General features: G+C 34.0%; 1 protein-coding gene across 1 annotated transcript; it reads left to right on the plus strand.

Moving 5' to 3' along the window:
* The first annotated feature begins 4,573 nt into the window (after positions 1–4,573).
* pnoca (prepronociceptin a) lies at positions 4,574–19,671 on the plus strand. Its single transcript, XM_052580621.1, has 3 exons — positions 4,574–4,674; positions 14,709–14,861; positions 17,632–19,671. Exons 2-3 carry the CDS (start codon positions 14,739–14,741, stop codon positions 18,220–18,222), a joined length of 714 nt encoding a protein of 237 aa, XP_052436581.1. The 5' UTR covers positions 4,574–4,674; positions 14,709–14,738; the 3' UTR covers positions 18,223–19,671.
* The last annotated feature ends 318 nt before the right edge of the window (positions 19,672–19,989 follow it).

A 19,989-nucleotide genomic window follows, 5' to 3' on the forward strand; every position in this document is an offset into this window, starting at 1 on the left:
ATAGAAATTGATATGACGTTGTTATACTTTTAGCTATGCTAAGTGACAAGGGCAAATTGGAGCTGTCTTGAACTTTCTAATAGTTCCATTGCATTCCTGCATCCTAAAAATTGCTGGTCTAGACACTCAAAGCCAAACTTGTCTGATTCCACACATAACATCATTTAAATATAAAAGGCACGAATAATACACAGATGCATTATTAAATGTAGCAGGATTTACATTGGCAAAACATTTCAGATATTTTGCTTTGTATAAGATGCTTTTATACAAACATGCATTGAAGCTGCATATTTTACAGTATTTTTTAAATGTTTTGCTGGCACCATTTTCTACCATTTGCTCACACAGAAACAACTGAACCACTGAAGAACACTTAAGTACAAAATGTAAAATTTTCAGAAAACTGATGCTGATTCATTTGCATCTATTATTTCTAAAGTATTTCTAATTCTATGAATTAATCAAACAACTCAACAAAGGAAAAAATTACTAGAAAGGAGTATATAAATCTTGAATAAATCAAATGTTTCTTGTTTGGCAAGTATTTGTTAAGAAAATATGTCATTTAAATCCCACTTGCTTGAGATAATTTGAGCAGTGTTCATGATTCTGAGCAGAAGTCATTTAGATTATTATTATGTGCACATGCAGACTTGTTAGGTTCCAGTCTAACTTTGTTTTATTTGGTTTGAAGCTCCATAAAAATGTTTTGTGCATATTTATCTCTTTTCCGAAGTTGAAAAATCTGAAGTAATGTTTACTTCATATAGGACCAATCCTGTGGGATTCTAGCAGTGCAGAGCAGCTCTATTAATCAAACTGATAAATCTCTGTTCTAGCTCATGTTTTTAATGATACTGGGGATTTCTAAGGCCTTTGATTGATTGCATTCATTGTTGTGATGCATTCTTATCAATGACTCTGATTTTGGTTGACTCAACTCGGAAATGTTCAATTTACAATCAAGCGGATGATGCCAGGAAGGAAATACAGCTGTAGAGGGACTCTTGGGAGGGTTTCTGAAATTGCATCAACAAATTGAGAAATTAAGTCCTCAGACACAAGTTTGTAATATCATCAACATTCAGAGAATGTTACGTTGTGATACTTTCATGAATGTGTTACACTTTGGTGTCTCATTATCTTTATTCTTGAGACTATTATATATTGGTGACAAACTACTATTTAGCATGGAAAGTAACTAGTCTTAAACACATTAGATGTCCCTCATGAAAACTGGTCATTTGGGTCTGTGCCTGTATCAAACAAATAAAATCTATTAAACTCATATTCAAATGCTTGTATAATTATTTTAATTACCAGAAACATCATTTTTAACTCTTTCACGTGGCATTCAATTGCATTACCACATTATTTCCACTCCCAAATAACAGAAAAAGAATTCTGTAATCACCATTTCTTCTTCAACATGAGAAAGACAAGTAAATATTTTAAAATTCTACTAATTTCTATTTCTTTTACATACGTTTATCAATATCAGCAACTCTGCAGTGATAAATTACAATATGCTTGCAACACTCTTACCCATTCTGGCAGATTAATTATCAAATCACTGAAGAAAAGAAATTGTTAAATTAGGATGGATATTAGCCTTCTTTTTGAAGTCTTTCCTTTGTTATTCACTGCATTGTGTGGGACTCGGACTTCTGTAATATGCACATTTTATCTTCCATGCATCATGCCCCGAGTCCATAGCACAATAATCAGCAACCAGCACAGATGCAAACTAACAGTTCTAACCATGGCAGAGTCACCCTAAAGCTGACCCCCAGAATATCTCACAAAATGCTTTCTGCTCTCTCAGCAGGAGTTTCTTCTCTGGCCCTGTCTCCTCAGCATGGTGACACGCTGCAGCCAGATGAGCGAACACAACTCATCCTGTACCGCACTTATCAGATCTCCTCCTCCATGCCATCCAGCTGAGAGCTACAATGATACATCATTTGGGCCAGAAGCCCTTGTTAGCATCACGAGATGGTCATCACAGCGAGAGGCTGTTTTTACCATCACCATAATCAGAGGTTTTCTATATACCCGCCCAAGGACAAACACATGACTGTTTAAACTCACTTTATAAGATCTGGCTTAAACAACTGTGGAGCCAACAGCTGGGAGGGCCAATTTTCTGGTCCCTTCACCTGTAGACAGAATGCTGGTCTGTTCTGATTTGGCTGTTTTGGACTTGCCAGACAAGACTGGGTTTCAATTCACAAGCGGCTCACCGCTAGAAAAGCAATCTCAACACTTTCAAGTCCTTACACTGTATTTTGGATTTGGTTTCATCACCATGAAATAGTTTTATTTTAAAACTGCCATTCATTGTGAGACTATGCAAAGGAGCTTTCGCTATCCGTCAGGCACATTTATCTACGGGGTATTTCATGTAAAAAACACACACTCACCATCAGACATGTCTTGATTCTGAGCGCTGTGAATTTCTCACCTCACTGGTGTGACTGTCAGTACTCAATAATTGAGATGTCTTAAAGATTGATTTTTCAGAACTTGTTCGGGGAATGTTGCGTTTACTACAGCCCCATCTAACAAAAATATGTCCTAGGAGTATTTAGCTAATGTTTCCATTAAGTTATGATAATGATATTTCTGAATATTCTCTGTTCAGAATGACTTGCTTTTAAAAATGTTTCTTGGTTATGCAAATGTTAAGGGGACATTATGTGAACACAACTTTTGAATGCCCTCTGAACATTCTGAAACAAGTAACACCAAAAAGGGTGAATATTCTAAAATGACTATGAATGAATATTCCATTAGCGTTACTGGAAAAAAGTTTGGTTAAAACATGGCGCGAACTTTGTCAGATTACCTTAGCCAAAGTTCCCTGCTAGATGGAGTAGTTTTCTAGATGCCTGTTTGACTACAAGCATTTATTCTAAAATTAGAAATTAAATTATTATGATTGGACAAAAGAAAGAATTTAAAAACACCCTGATTTGATTTTTAAACTCTAGATTCTTTATATTGTTTTTCACTTTCTGTCAATCACTTCTGGCATACTTTTAGTTTTTAATTTTTCTATAAAAACAGTCTCAAAGAAACTGATAAATTAGAAAGAAACTCATAAATTAGAGAAACTTCCCAAAGAAAACTCATAGCCCATGTGTCTCATGTGTCTCTCAAAATGTCTTTAAACTGTGTTCAAATCTGCATAGAATATGAATTTACAAGATTCAAATAATTTTTTTGCTACTAAAAGCAACTAGCTTCACAAAGAAACAGCAAGTAACACATTGCATTAAAGGGACAGTTCATCCAAAAATGAAAATGCAGTCATTAATTACTTGCCTTTATGTCATTCCAAACCCGTAAGACCTTCGTTCATCTTTAATACACGAATTAAGATATTTCTGATGAAATTCAAGAGCTTTCTTACCTTACATAGACAGTGATGCAACTGACATGTTCAAGGACCAGAAAGGTAGTAAGGATATTGTTCAATTAGTCAATGTGACATCAGTGTTTCAACCGCAATTTTAGGAAGCAAGAATACTTTTTGTGCAAAAAGAAAACAAAAATAACAACTTTATTCAACAATTTCTTCTGTTCTATGTCAGTCTTCGATGTGCGTTCACTAGAGTACCACTGATGCACTAGCCAGCATTCGTACATGTAAGAGAAGAAATTGTTTCCTTTGAGCATACAAAGTATTCTCATTGCTTCATAAAATTAAGTTGGAACCCCTGATGTCTCCTGGATTATTTTAACAATGTCCATACTGCCTTTCTGGGCCTTAAAGATGGTAGTTGCATTGCTGTCTATGCAGGGTCAGAAAGCTCTCGGATTTCATAAAAATATCTTAATTTGTGTTCCAAAAATGAACAAAGGTCTTACAGATTTGGAAAAACATGAGGGTAATTAATTAGTGACCAAATTTTTCTTTCTGGGTGAAGGTGAAATTTTGAAGTAAAAAGGCACAAATATTATTTTCTTGTGACCTGAACATATTCAAATAATCTTTGTTTTCTTTTCAACTTTGACAGTGTATAAATGACCAACCTATGAGCATTAAAAAAAATATTTTCTTTTGCTCTGTCTCTCAAGATGTTTGGTTTAATGTTCCTAATTTCCATTGTTCACCCTTAAATTCATAATTTAAACTTTTATTGCTTGATCGATATTCATTTTAACTGTCAGACTGCAAATTAAATATTGAGAACAGCACAGATTGAAATTTAATCCATTGCAATGCCAATGGTCACGCTTTTTGCACACAGCTCTCAAAGCATCATTATTGTCTTAGAGCATCGCTTCATCAGAGGATGAATGGACACCGGACACACTGGAATTAGTGTATGGGTATTTTGGGAAAATGTTAGCTTGTATTTTTAGTTTTCTAGTTTGTTCTTAGTGACTGCAATCTTTGACGTAGAAGATAAGTATTGACGTCCACCCATCCCAATACGTAAGTCTTCTCCTGTGTCCTCTCTCTCTCTCATCCCACTCTCGCACACACACACTTGTAAAACAGGGGGTTAGGGGTTGGACCACAGGGAGGGGTGTGTCTCTATAAGACGACCGTGCAACAGCATCCTCTTAGGAAACAAACAGAAGCAGGCGATAGGAGAATATAACCGCCTTCAGTTTCAGCAGATCTGCTCAGGACAGGTGCCTGAACCGCACACAGCTCAGGTAGGCTAACTCAAGGGAGAAACACTTTAGATTCACATCAGTTTACTCCGGTCACTTTGCACAAATCTGTTAACTGATTATTTGTAATTTAGCATTGTGCAATATAATGTATTTTTCCATTAAACTTAAATTACTCATTTACTCATCCTCTTGTCCTTCCAAACCTGTAAATAAAATACTTTCTTCTGTGTTATATCTTCTTTTGAAAGAAAGTGATTCAAGTTTTGAATGGCATGAGGGTTTAACTGAGAATATTTTCTAGTTGAACTTTCTTATTAGATCAGGAGTTTATTTTATCAGTAACTATTCTGTACACTTTTATCTGCAATTATTAGTTGACTGCAAGTAAAAATAAAAATATTTCCACAATTAACTGGCATAAAGAATCAAATTATGTATAAAAGTTATGGTTTATGGCTGTTATACATCTTCTCAAACCTATTTATGTGAATGACAGGGACATATTTTTCACTTTGCTTTCATAATTGTGTCATCGATTGATGCATAGTGAAATCAATGCATTTCTGTACATGGCATAATCCAGGCTACTATAGACCCAATTACATTTTAGGGAGAAATTTACTGTACTCTGGGGTGTTTAATAAAGCTAAGAGGAGCATTGGCAGTATTGTGAAATATTTTTGAAAAGGAGCTGACTTTTGGTGCATAGAACACCTGGCACTTGCTCCATTCATGGACCATTACCATGTAATTTTCTACTATCTTTGGCCAGTGCCTACAAATGTCTTATCTGCTAGAGTTAGTTTGGATTTAGTGCTCAGGTTTCATAGTCGTTCTTTAATTCCACATGAGGTCATTTTGAATTAGCCTATAAATATCATGGATCAATTCTGCCTTGGGTAATCCAGAATGTAGCTTTCTGATGTTGCACCTTGCTGGATAATTGTATACTTGTTCTATATCCAAGATTGTCACTAAAAGCTTGGTTGGAGCTGAGATTGCAAGAATTGTGGCTATGATCATAAATAAAAAGTGGAAATACTATTTTCTCAAAGAAAGAAAGAAAGAAACACTGGCTGACAAAAAAAAAAAAAGTGTTTTAAAAATGTGATTCCTTCTATGCAAATTTCTATTGATTCCTACTATGCAGATTCTTAATTTTGTATGTTATATAAGAACATTACATTTAGGTGATAATGCCAATGTAATGATGTAATGGTGTAATGATGCCAATTGCCTCAGTTCCTCTTTTTAAAAATGTGTAAAAGCAAATCCACATGATGAATAATATAAATTTTCAAAAGTAAAATACAAAAATCATTAAGGATAGGTGCAGCTAGGATTTTACAAGTCAGATTATTCCTTAAAAAAGGCCATGAGGTAAACGTATCGGCTCATCCAAAACTCATGGCACAATTTTAGCCATTATGAAACTGAAACCTGATTAGCTGTCCTTGCAGTGCATTAAATTTCCTGATGCTCAAAAACCATAACTTAAGCATAAACGCAAAACATATCAGCATAATGAACGGAGAAATAAATAAATTATATATATATATATATATATATATATATATATATATATATATATATATATATATATATATATATATATATATATATATACAGTACTTATTAAGATTAAGTGACCTAATAAATACGAGCCACATGTTGTAAAGTATTTTCAAATAGCATAAATTACCAAATGTTCACATATAAATATTTTTTTGCCTTTTTTGTTTTTTAGATCGATATGAACAGTACAGTAGATATGAAGGACATAGGCATTGAATCCTGAAAAAGCCTTTTTCAAAGATGGATGTGTAGTGCAGTGCAGTGCAGCACTGATGTGACTCAGATTTATTATTTCTTTCATAAAACAAGTTATCTTTATACATTCTAAGTATATTATCTACCATCCACCAGTTACCATACTTTTTTTTACCAACTATTTCAATCCAGGCTTACATCACTGTTTGATACTGGTCAACGAAAAGCAATGTTAAACTGCATTGGTGTGAAGGACTGCACTGCAGGAGGAGTTTGTCCTTAATGATATTTCATCAAGGAGTTTCTCTGTCCATAGAGTCAGTTTAACAACTGCATTCTGTACAGCAGATGAAACAATTACTTTCACATCATAAGCATGAAAACAACCTTAAGCTTTTTGATGAGATAATCTATTGTTATGTCATGCACATCAATGCAAAGCTCGTCCTGAAGGCTTTGTATAAGTGTGGTGAATCCTTCTATCCCAGCCACTGATTATTTAGCATCAAAGAAACAGTTGTGGTCACTGGGCGAATTTTCCATTCAATTTGTGGATGCATTTATCTACTATTGAGTTTGCAGGTGTATGTGCACAAATTTGTCTTTGACCTTCATGGGCTGCAGTGGCCCTACTGAGACATACAGGTGAAGCTGTCAATCTGTGTGTTTGCCACTGATTTGAGGTTTTCATTATTTCAGGAGAGATCTCAACAACACAGCTCAGATTGGATCAAACATAAGAGATCACAATATAAAATTCAACATTTCTCATCAGATTCTTCTAAAGCCAAAATATTATCCACCTTCAATATGAAGCTCTAGACTCTAACTGTACACCAACAATTGTTCCAATGGAATTGGAAAGGAATTTAAGGAGAAACATAAATGATCCTTAAGTGAAGCCTAACAGAGACACACCAATGCTCTGTAAGAGCAGCATATGAGCAATAAAATGTTCCTCGGGGGTGTTGTTCCATCATTTGTCATTTCATTGACAAGTTTATAGCCAATAATAATGACACTTTTACACATCAACTATTGGATACTAAAGGCTCTTAGCCTAGGTTAATAGTGGATTAGTAATAATGGTCATTGATTTCTTCTTTTCAAACTTATCTAATGTGTCATGCTTGAAGGACACTGACATCATTAATCCAAACCAGGTACAGCAGTTAACGTCATCATATCATCATATTCCACTATTTTTTTAGTTTATGGTGGTAGTGTCATATTTCACTATATGTTATCGGAATTACGTATTTACAGCAGTTTCTCTAAGCTTTCCATCTCCAGTTGCACAATTCTGATCTAATTAAATACAGCAGTGGGCTGTCCGTCTCCGCCACTGAAAACCCCTATGGTATTTAACTTTGATTATAATGTGTTTGATTAAGAAATGAGCTGTGCAAATCAGCCCCGTTTACCTCTGGAGTTTAATTTAGTGTTTTTAGACAACCGTATTTGGCATACATTGAAAATCTCAGGAGATAACACATCTGAAATGATGGACAATATCTACAGAACAGGAGCAACTGGTGATGAAGACGGGAAATGAAGCAGAACATGGAATTCTTTCCACTTGCTATGTTTACCAGACAATGTCTGTCATTTCTCATCATGATACATATGAGTAATGACCGAAATGCTTCATTGTACTCATTAGAAGACAGTTCACGGGGTCTTATCTCCTTTTATCTAATTGGAATATGGAAAAGAAGCTGACAGTGGAAGATGGATTTAAATAGGAAATGTATGGGTGAAATTAACACTTAAATTGTGTTTAAGCTGCTCAGAGTAGACTGTGTGTCTGTGTCAGATTCTGCATAAAATCCATACTAAGGTTATGTCCACATGAAGCCACAGCTTTGCCTATCAAATTACCCCCCCCCCCATCAGCATCCAAACGAAACCACGAAACCGACACAAAAAGATGTAGCGTATATGCCAGACCAGTATATGGCGCTGTAATTCTCAGTTAACACTAAAAGCGGAGAAGAAGACTTGGACTATGCGCATAAACCTTGTGCGTAGTATACAAACAAACGAATGAAAACACAAAGCTGGCATTTTAAGATTTATCTATTCTGGGACCCGGTTTAAAAAAATATCAGTTACACTCTCCCAAAACGCCTGATCCGTGTGGACGAAACGCCTATACGACACAAAATGTATGCATATATAGCTAAAAGTGTGGACATGGCCTAAAATATGCTGCTCTGATCCACCTATCCTAATGCTGCTTTTCAACTTCAAATCCAGATAAAATGAAGCTGAGTATATATTTAATTTATAGTAACATATTTTTAAACATTTTAATTTTTTTTTTTTTTTTTTTTTGGAAACCCACTTCAGTACAAAACATGAAATGGATTATTATGAGACAAAATTTAAAATAAGGACTAAAGCAACATTGTGAGAGATGGTCATTTTGAAAGATTTAGTTTTAATTATGAATTCAACAGTGAGCTATTAGTCACACTGTGCGTGTAACAAAGGGAGTTGTGATGATGAAGTACAGATCCATTTGCAGGCTTTATTAAAAGAGTGTAGACAGAACATGAACAGTAAGACACCAGCAAACAATTACATTCAAGGCACAGGCAAAAGGGTAATCCTACAAGACAGGCAAAGAAAAATACATTATATAGAGAATTTATACAACAAAGAATGAGAGATGCTGAAAATAAATATAAAAAATATAAAAATAAGTTAAACAATATTTTACACGTATGTAGAAAAGAATATTATAGTAAATTGATGAATAAAAATAATATTAAAGGAATATGGGACATATTAAACAGTATAATTACAAACAGTTCTGGGCAACAAAGTTATCCTCATTATTTTATTGATAACAACACTATAAAGGACAATATGGCGGATGTGGTTAATAGCTTTAACAATTTGTTTGTGAGTGTAGGACCAAATTTGGCAGAAGATATACCAGATCCATTGTTATCTGAAGATTGGAGTGAAAATTGTATAGAAAAGAATCCTAACTCAATGTTTCTTACAGAGGTGGAAGAAAAAGAAATAATAGATATTTTAAATAATTGTAAATACAAAACATCAACCGATTGCAATGAACTTGATATGAAAATTGTGAAAAAGGTAATTGAGGGGATCTCTAAACCAATAACATATATCTGTAATCTGTCATTTCACACCGGTGAATTCCCAAACAAAATGAAAATAACGAAAGCTGTTCCATTGTATAAAACTGGGGACAGACACAAGTTCACAAATTACAGGCCTATTTCTTTATTACCACAATTTTACAAGTTATTTAACGGATAGGAAAGTTGGGGGAATACTCATCGTGGTGCTTGGATATTACTTGTGGTGTCCCCCAGGGGTCAGTTCTAGGGCCAAAATTATTTTTATTATATATAATGATATATGCAAAGTTACAAAGATTGTAAAACTAGTTCTGTTTGTGGACGATACAAAAAAAATTTTTTGTTTTGGGGGAATTTACAGGAGTGGAGACTATTACTTCAGCCATTAATAATTTTAAATGATGGTTTGATAGAAATAAATTATCATTAAATATTAATAAAACTAACTTCATGTTATTTGGTAACTGTAAAATTAGTATACAAGTCCGGATACAGGTAGATGTGGTTGATATAGAATGGGTAAATGAAAATAAGTTTCTCGGGGTGATAATAGATGATAAAATATGTTGGAAATCTCACAAAAAACATGAACATAATAAACTTTCAAGAAGTATTTCAATACTGAATAAAGCAAAACATCTTCTGAACTACAAATCACTCCACATTCTTTACTGTGCGGTGATATTACCATATCAACACTACTGTGAGGAGGTTTTGGCCATAAGGATGATTCATGTATACATTCATAAATTTATTATTTTTCAAATCAAAGACAATTACATTTACTGATCTGTTTTTTATTCAAACTGCGCAAATAATGTAAAAAGCAAAAAATAACTTACTCCCTGGCAATATTCAACAATTGTTTCTTAATAGAGAAGGGAGATATAACATTAGGGGTGAGTGCAACTTTAAACAATTATGTGTTCGCACAACATTAAAAAGTTTTGTGTTTCGGTATGTGGAGTGAAATTGTGGAATAGATTAAGTTCAGAACTTAAACAATGTCCAAGTATGATTCAGTTTAAAAAGCACTGTAAAAATATGTTTTTTTTGCAAGGTATAGAGAGGAAGGTCATTGATTAGGTGACAAATTCATTTATATATTTTCAATTTTTTTTTCTGGTCAACTGGCCAACTGGTTAATTATTAAAAGTAGTGAAGAAGGGGTAGGACTGAATAAGCTTATGCTTCTTCCTTCTCCTTTTCAGACATGTATAAGTTAAAAGGGGAAAAAGGAAAGAAAATAAAGATAAATAATTGTATCATTATGACTATAACTGTTTGTACTTTTTTATGTTCGAAATAAAGTTTTTTCATTCATCCATTCAATGGTCAGGACAGGCAGCAGTCAATCAAAAACAAGGTAAAACAAACAGCAGGGCTAGATTATATCGCCACCTGTTGGCTTGGCATGCTCTTTACAGTGCTTCATAGCATGCTTTTGCGTTTTCATGGGGATGGAGATTTTTTTTTCAAATGAAAGAAGGAAAAACTCCATTTATAAAAATTCCAGTGTACGTCTGGACATGGCCTTATAGTCTTACTAATGTGAGACAGCTTTGAACTGATGATGAGATCTGATGAGTGACAGGTAATGCAGTTGATGAGCCCGGGCAAAGAATTATGGGAAATTATGTCCTGAGTGAATGGCAAGGCCCTCTAGAGGAGTTCATGGGCACTACAGTTGTGATATAAAGTCACAAACACACACAAAAAAAGAATTTGTAGTTACAATGAATAGAGTTGTAATTGTAAGACATAAAAATATCACTGGGAGAGTAATAAATATTAAAAAACAAAGTTGCAATGGAACATGAATTCACAATTAAGAGAAATAGTTGCAATTGTGAAAAAAAGACATTGTGCAATATATTGCACACTTTGAAATATAAAGTTGGAATTCTGTGATGTAAAATGATATTGTGAGATATAAAGTCACAATTATGTGAAATTAATTCACTATTAAAAGAAAGTTGCAACTGCCAGATAGGCTAGTTGCATTTGTCAGAGATAAAGTCCCCTTTATATTTATTTATACACTGAGACAGAAATAGGCTTCCATGTTTCATATTCAATTTCATATTAAAAAATATTAATTTCATAAGTTTATTTATACAACTGTAATTTCTGAGTAAATGCATTTATGTTGCCTCTGTGCATTATTAAACTGTTTGTGTAAATAAATCTTAAATTTTGTCACAAATCACTAAACGCGCTGCTACTGTTGGAAAGATATGAAGCAATGACATTCTGTAAATAGAGCACTTAGTCTTTCATTTCAAAAACTGAAAAGCTTTCTTATGATATAAAACACACAGTTTCTCAAAGTGCATCAATTTCCTCCCACTTAGTCAATGAGAGATTGTTCTTTCCTTTGAGTAAATGAGATAATTCCAAAGGTCACAAGTTAAATCACTATGTCTATCTTGGTTAAGTCTTTTTTTATTACATAATTGAGTTAGTTAATTAAATCTTGAAGGCCTGTCAAGCTCTGCATCCCACATGTGCGTATGGTTCTGTACAAACCATAGTGAGATTAAGAACTTCTGGGGCACTTGAGGTGTACAGAAAACGTGTACTGTAATCTAAATTTAAATGAGAAACTTCAACCAGAAAAATTGCTGATGAAAAGGAAAAACTGTAGTTGTAAAACAATCCCCACTTGAAATATCACCTCTAAACAATGCACCCTGGCCTGAATCCATTTAGGTTTGTCATCTTGTAGTTTCTGAGAAAAAGTAGATAAATAAATAAATTAAGTAAAAGGAGTGACAAAAATCAATATCCAGTTCTTTCCCTGCTGCATAAAGTTGTGTGTAATTCACTCACACACTTATAATTATGTGTCTTTCCTTGTCTGTTACTCGTACAGTGACTGAATTCAATAAAGCTCACTCAAGGGAAGCCTATCGATTCTCTGTGACTTACACCTTTGCTTTTGTTCCTGGTGACACCGTCAGTACAAGTGTAATGCAGGTGAAACTGATTTATCTTGAAGTTGCTTCTGAACCATGCAACTGATGGTTTGGTGGGTAGCACCATCAGTGCTGAAACAATACATTCATTGGTGCTTTATTTGATTGACAAGGCAGCTGCAGAATAAGGTTATTTTTCTTAAAGCTTTGGCATAAAAAGGAATTAAACACTTTATAGTAATTTCTATTGTTTGCACTAATGTGGTGGCTAAGACTGCTTATAACAAGCACAGTAGCTCAAATCCTCCTCCTCTTGTCCATTTTGCTCCCATTATGCCACAAGCACTAATTCTAGCTTCAATTACTACAGATGATGAGTTTTGCTAATGAAGTACTGGCAAACGCTAAGTCTGTCTCAAAAACATTCAAAAAGTACCTTTACATATGGTTAGTTAGCTGCTTTTTTTGACTAAATCTAGTTTAAGATTATGTGAGGGATAATGTAAATTTCAGACAGTCATTATTGCAAAATAATCTCACCCTGAAGGAGTTTATTTTTCCAATAATGACCTTCTGACTGTACATTACACTGCTCATTAAATGGCTGCTTGCCAAATAAACAAATAAAAGAATGTTAAATAATGAATTGCGATGAAACTCTGTTATTAAATGAATTTATCTTAGATTATCTTAAACGTAGAAAACAAGTAACCCAGCAACTACCCCAACACTGAAAATAAAACTTTTATAATAAATTATAATTAACCTGCTATCATTCTTTTTTAGGTATAGCATATTTTGCTCTATTTTAAATTCTCTCTAGCAGGGAGTCCCTTTCTGTTTTTTTGATTAATTTTTTTAACTGCATCTCAAAGGGTTAATGCGTCAGTTTCAATGCACCATTGTGCTTTGGGCATCCCGAGTTCAAGTCCCGTCTTGTGGACCTTTCGCAATACCCCCACACATCACCCACTTCATGAATAAAGGCATAAAATGCCAAAAAAAAAATAAATACTTTTATTTAGCAAGAACCCTTTAAATTGATTAAGTGACACTAAACACTTTTTCTACGTTTCCATACAAATTGTAGACTGTTTTCAACATTGATTATAATAAGAAAGGCACCAGATCAACATATAAGAACTATTTCTGAAGGATAATGGGACAAAAGACTGGAGTAATGATGCTGAAAATTCAGCTTTGCCTTCAAAGGAATACATTACATTCTGAAATATATTGAAATAAAAATAAAATATTATTTTTTATAAATATTATATATTTATATTTTAAATTGCAATAACATTTCACAATATTGATGCTTTTACTTGAATTTTGTATAAGCATCCCGATCTCATGGCAATTCGTACATATTTTACAAAGTGGCAAATTCGTACGAGAAAAATTTGTATGTTTTGTGAAAAATCGTGTGTATTTCACAAGGTCGCAAATTCGTAGGAATTCGTACGAAAGACCACCCCTAACCCCACCCTGAACAAACCCCTCACAGAAAACATACAAATTCGTATGACCTTACTCACGACTTTTCTAATAAACAACCTCATAAAAAATGTTAATCATAGTTTGTTTACATAACATTGAAGTAATTAAGGTAATTTACAGTTGGTTATTTTTAAATGTATTAGATTTGAGGCACAAAGACGGCTACTTATGTTGCAATTGATTAATCAGAACAGAAGAATGCCAGAAATACTCTGTTATTACTAATATATTGAACTAACACATACACATTAGGGCTGCACAATTAATCTAATTTCTAATCGTGATTACAATTATGGATGCCACAATTATGTAATCATTCAAAGAGCCAATTAATCATTCGAAGTCCACTTATGTTATTCGATGTGCTTAAGAGTTTTTTCTTTCTATGTGTTATCTTAAGGGTTTTTCCCATTATTAAATTTTTTGCTTAAGTATAATATTATAAAACCATTCATATTTTTACTTTTTTATAAATTAAAGAAGAAACCAAACTATAGAAGAGCACAAGTGTTTTCAGCTTGTTTATTTTCATATACAAATATGACATGTAGTTGCATCAAACAATGGTATAAACATCATTCAATATAAATTGTGATAATCCAATGTAATAATCGCAATCACAATTTAAAGGGAATAGTCGACCATTAGGATTTTTGTCATAATCGTGCAGCCCTAACACATATATTGTTGTGGTAAGATTTACTTCCAGGAATTGTAACCTATTTTCTTTCTCACACCATCATCTCTGTCTCTACTCTCCCTACAGACTGCACTTCAGCCGTTAAAACACTGCGTGATGAAGACTCCACTGTGGACACTACTGTTGCTTGGACTGTGTAACCCAGCATGGTGTGACTGCCAGAAGGATTGCCTATTCTGCAGCCAAAAACTGCATAATGAATATGCCTTCAACAACTTGGTAATTCCCTACAGTTTCAATCACTTCACGTAGGAAAGAATATCACAAATGATATCTCTTTCTATCTCTTCTATACAGCAGTGAGTTTAAATGGGGTGCAGTTGGAAACTTTTGCATAGCCTCGTTTTTTCCCCCCGAAAATAAATACCCTAATAATCTCTCACGTCTTGTCTAGAGTTTCTGAAGAGATCCCAACAACACCATAGATTGTGCTCAGATTGTGCCAAAACTCTTTATAAATTTTTATTATATTCTCAAACAGAATATACAGGTTATGCCCAGCATATTAATTTTATAGCTTTTTGTTCTTATATACATCAATAACATTTTCCTCAGAAGATACACAAGTCTAGTTTTATATGTTACCCTGCACAGATCTTCTACAGCTTCCTGAATTTTATTTCATTTTCTGTACTGTCCAAGACCTATGGCCTCAATTGTATTGAATTTTCCTGAGACACGCCATTAGTTGGCATAATTATAATGATCATAACAGTGGAATGTGGTTGTGTTCTGCAGCTGATTATAGCTCCAAGGAGGAGGACATACTGTCTGATTCATGTCAATAACACGCATTTGAGGGGGAAGACGTGCTAATTTGGTTAAAGATGTCCCTTTGACTCAAAACAGCTGGGGTGATTCAGTTATCTTGTTGTGTAATTAAGTAGAAACCCAATAACATCATTCGGCAAGGCTGCTTACGGAAACTGATGGGCCTGAGTAGCCCTCCATAATGCAGACTCTCCCTGAGGTGTTCTTATCATTTTTCAGCATGAATGAACAGTTATATCCATTTCTGGTAACTAACCAACTCCATCGAAACTAAACTTTTAATTTAAAACGGTTAATTCATTCCACCACATAACAACTCACGCACATTCCATGTTAACGCACGATGGTCATGAAGTTCAAGGAAGTAAGACTATGCAGTGTTGCCAACTAATTTTCAGGTGAAGTTGCTAAATGAAAGTCAATTTGTTGCTAAATCATATTGTGATGTCATTGCGTGATGACGTCATTACGTAATCATGATGGAAAGTTGTGTCACTACATCCAATCTAAACAAAATCTATTTTATATTATGTTTATTTCGATTTGTTTGTAAAATAATATAAATACATAATATAATATTAAAATATAAATAAATATTTTTAGATACAACATTGAACAATAATACTCTTAATCAGTCTATTAGTAGTTAGTATGCTAATCTACAATGTTAAAATATATATATATATATATATATATATATATATATATATATATATATATATATATATAATTATTTATTTATTTTTATTTTTTTTTACATTCTGCATTATATTTTGTGTTTTCGGGTTACAATGGATAATGGATAATATCCTGGGATTGTGAATTACTATAACTTTTCCATTTGTACATTTTTTTTCTTACAGTGTACTAACTGATCAACAAACGGAGGTACAAGCTACTAACATTGTGTAACAATTAAATTGAACAGTTGCAAATAGCAATTAGAACGTAATTCATATGATGTGTGTACTTCTAGTCGTCTTAGGTTTCCACTTTTTGTGTAATTTAGATGGAAAATATGTGCTTTTTATAATTTGAGTCACTTAAACCAAGTTGCCAAAAGTTGGCAAATAAATGTTAAAAATAGCTAAATTTGTTGCTAGGTGCTTTTGAAAAATAATAATAATAATAATGTTGCCATGGTAGTCTGAAAAGTTGCTAAATTTAGCAACAAAGGTGCTAAGATGGCAATACTGAGCCTTTGGGCAAACCTCTGGATTAATGTTAGAAGCTATGGGGAAATAAAGTTAAGAATAACAATATGCATTAAACTGTAAACTGTTGGCATTACAAACCAGTGTGTTCATAATTAAGATAATACACTAAAATAATATGGTAAGACACACCATCTGAACAAAACTGTACGCATTCCTATGCAAATTATCAAATAGGCCACGCCTGCCCGATGACGCAATATCTGTTACAAATCCTGTACAGCTAAAAATAGCTAGAAGCAAGCAAATGAGAATGGGAGCAAGACCTATAAAATGTACAAATGACCACGCCCATTTGTACATGAAGAATAAGGTGGATATGTTCTCATTAAATTCACTTTTCACAAACACACATCTCTGCTCCAGCATATTTACAAATTAAACTGTCTAATCAAGCAATATCCACATTCAAGAGAGCAGTTGTTCCAAACAGCCATCGCAAGTGTGATATTGCTTTCATACAGTAAAATAAACCGTTAAAAATAATGTAACATTGGGTAACTTACATTTTACATACATTATTTCCAATTACAGTTGTCTAGTTTTCTGCCGCCAAAAAAAATTATTCCACACGAAGCCAAACAAGATCAACCGTTGCCATTACCTGTTTCCTTATTGATCGAATCAGTGTTATGAACGAATCGACTCGATGATTCAATGATTCACTTGTAACGTGCAAAACGAGTCCTTCAAAAAGTCTGCCAATACGTTTTTGCAAAAACAAACTGCCGTATTATTAAAATTAATTAATAAAATTAATTACACTGCTAAAACCAGGCTAAACCAATATATTGACTGGTGTCCAACAAAGGCCAGTAGACTAGCTATCTGAACACCCATTTGTCTTGATAGACAACGCTTAAAGCAGACAGGACCAGATGAGATAGCCTAAATGATTTCTGAAAATAAAGTTGCCTACAAGACAGGTGCACCTTTATGTTATAAATGTTGCTGTATTAAAGTTTGATTTTGACAGTGTAATGTATTTGTGTGTCTTTGTTCAGGTGTGTCTGGTGGAGTGTCATGGTAAACTTTCTCCAGGCGACACCTGGGAGATGTGTCGCAGGACCACTGTGGAGCAAAACCCAAAAGCCTTGCTAACGGTTGGCTATGGCGTGCTGAAAAGAGCGGAAGAGGAAGCGGACACCTCTCTACCTGTGGACCAGGATGATGGCCAGGGTTCTGAAACCCTCCAGAGGTTCGCCCACATAACACAAGCCTTGGGAACAGATGATCAGGACCAAGATATGCAGCTCAGTAAAAAATACAAGTTCCTGCAGGTACAGTCAGCACAAGAATCTGAAGAAGAGCGAGATGGAGATAACGAGACGGAAGGCGATGAGGAAGAGGCTGCCGTCCACCTAATCAAACGCTTTGGAGGCTTCCTCAAAAACAAGTATGGCTACAGGAAGTTCATAGATCCTGGAAGGTCTTTGCAAAAGAGATATGGGGGTTTCATAGGCGTCCGCAAATCTGCCCGTAAGTGGAACAACCAGAAGCGTTTTAGCGAGTTCCTCAAGCAATATTTGGGCATGAGTACTCGAGCTAGCGAGTTTAATAGTATGTCTGCTGATGTCACCCAGCAGAATGAGTAAGCCTTGACCTTTAAAGCGAATAAACTTACCCAGCAAACCATTCATAATGCTCATTCGAAAGATATCATGCACGGTTCTCCTCAAACACAATAGTCCCACAGGGTTAGATGTGGATTTACTCAACGAAGCATCTAATCTGTGTCAAACAAAGCTTACATATATAAGCTTGAAGTTTGAAGAAAACTCTTCACATTCAATTTGAGACATCTATAGATTGCATAAGATGATTGATATTGTACATGATGGCCCATTTACTGTAATTAAACATTGTGCAAAGACCATTTTGAAAACGTTATTGGTTCCAAATTCATCTCCTTTTCGACACTGACACCTATTGGCCAATGAGAGTTCCCATAATGAAATCTCCATGAAAATACTTGAAACTGAGGTGAAATATCAAAAAGAGAGGTAATTACTAGGCAAAATAGAATTATTAAAGAATTAGTTCACCAAAAATGAAACATTTGTCATAACGCACGCAAATTTGTCATTTTCAGCTCCAAATGGAACGTAAATACGCATTTCAGTCTAATGAATGCATGAGAAACAGACTAAAATGTAGGTTTTTAATTTTAATCTTAACCAAATTTTTTCTTCCAAATCTCATATGCATGCACTGAAACCTGCAATTCTGTCATGTGCTAACCAATTATGAAGCAGTTACAATCTCAAATCTATTATATGGCTTTAGAAGACTTGGAATATAGTGCACAAGTCATATGGACTATTCTTTATGCCACTTTTTGGAGCATAATGGGCCATAATTTCCAGTCTTCTAACGCTGAATGCAAAATTCAACCCGATCAGGAAAACATAATTTTATCAAGTTGCCATTTTGTATGAATTTGTACACAGTAAATGTACATTTCTTAAGACCAAATAAGCATGAAGATCCACCCCTGAACATCACTGGAGCGTAAACAGATTGTACAAATCATACAAATTATTGTCATATTTATTGTCATAAGATAATGTTGGGAAAAGATCAGCTTTAACAATCTGCTTAATATCTCTTAAAATAAAATGGGGTCTGAATGATATGGGCATGAGTAATTGATAGAATTTACATTGTGGGTGTACTGTTCTTTTAAGAGGATTAAGGAAAGCTAATCTGTTTACGGTCTCTCCCAAAAAATAAATAAAGCCAGATTTTGCATAAACCATTCAAGCAAAGACTCATCACTGTAATATGCCTATACAAACAACAAATTCTGTCATGCACATGCACACAGAGTTTGCATCCTCATCTAACAGTGGGAAACCTAAAGCTTTCATTTTATTTTTTTGAAACTGACAAAGTTGATTTGTATTTGTGAGGATGAAATGATGTATTTATGCAAACATTGCCGAGTCATGCTTTTCCCTTTATTCTAATAATAAAAATCATGATGTTGACTTAATGAACTGTACATAGTAACTGAACTATGTCAATAAAATAGTTTACTATTTTCTGTGGCTTGTCATGCAGCAAATGATTGTGTGTCCTGAAGTATTTTGTTCATTTGGATTTCAAACTTGTAATATTTCCCATCAGTTCTTCTTACAGCATACTGAAAAGCATTCCACCTTTTCCTCCTCAAAAGGACAAATATTAAAATTAAACATTCTATGGTCATACTTGTTTGCGCAAACGTTTATTTTTTTAAAACTTTACTTTTATCTTGAACAGCTCTAGACTTTTCATAAAAGAAAACACTTTGGAAGTACTTGTACTTGAAAAATGTACAAAAAGATTGTTTTCCACGAGGTTCATCGAGAGTCTCTCAG

The sequence above is a fragment of the Carassius gibelio genome, chromosome B17 (genome assembly GCF_023724105.1).
Source record: "Carassius gibelio isolate Cgi1373 ecotype wild population from Czech Republic chromosome B17, carGib1.2-hapl.c, whole genome shotgun sequence".
In the NCBI taxonomy this organism is placed as follows: Eukaryota; Metazoa; Chordata; class Actinopteri; order Cypriniformes; family Cyprinidae; genus Carassius; species Carassius gibelio.

Coding starts and splice junctions, on each gene's coding strand:
- pnoca (XM_052580621.1), top strand. CDS start 14,739: ATGAAGACTCCACTGTGGACACTACTGTTGCTTGGACTGTGTAACCCA. Junction 14,862..17,631: donor AATATGCCTTCAACAACTTG/GTAATTCCCTAC, acceptor GTCTTTGTTCAG/GTGTGTCTGGTGGAGTGTCA.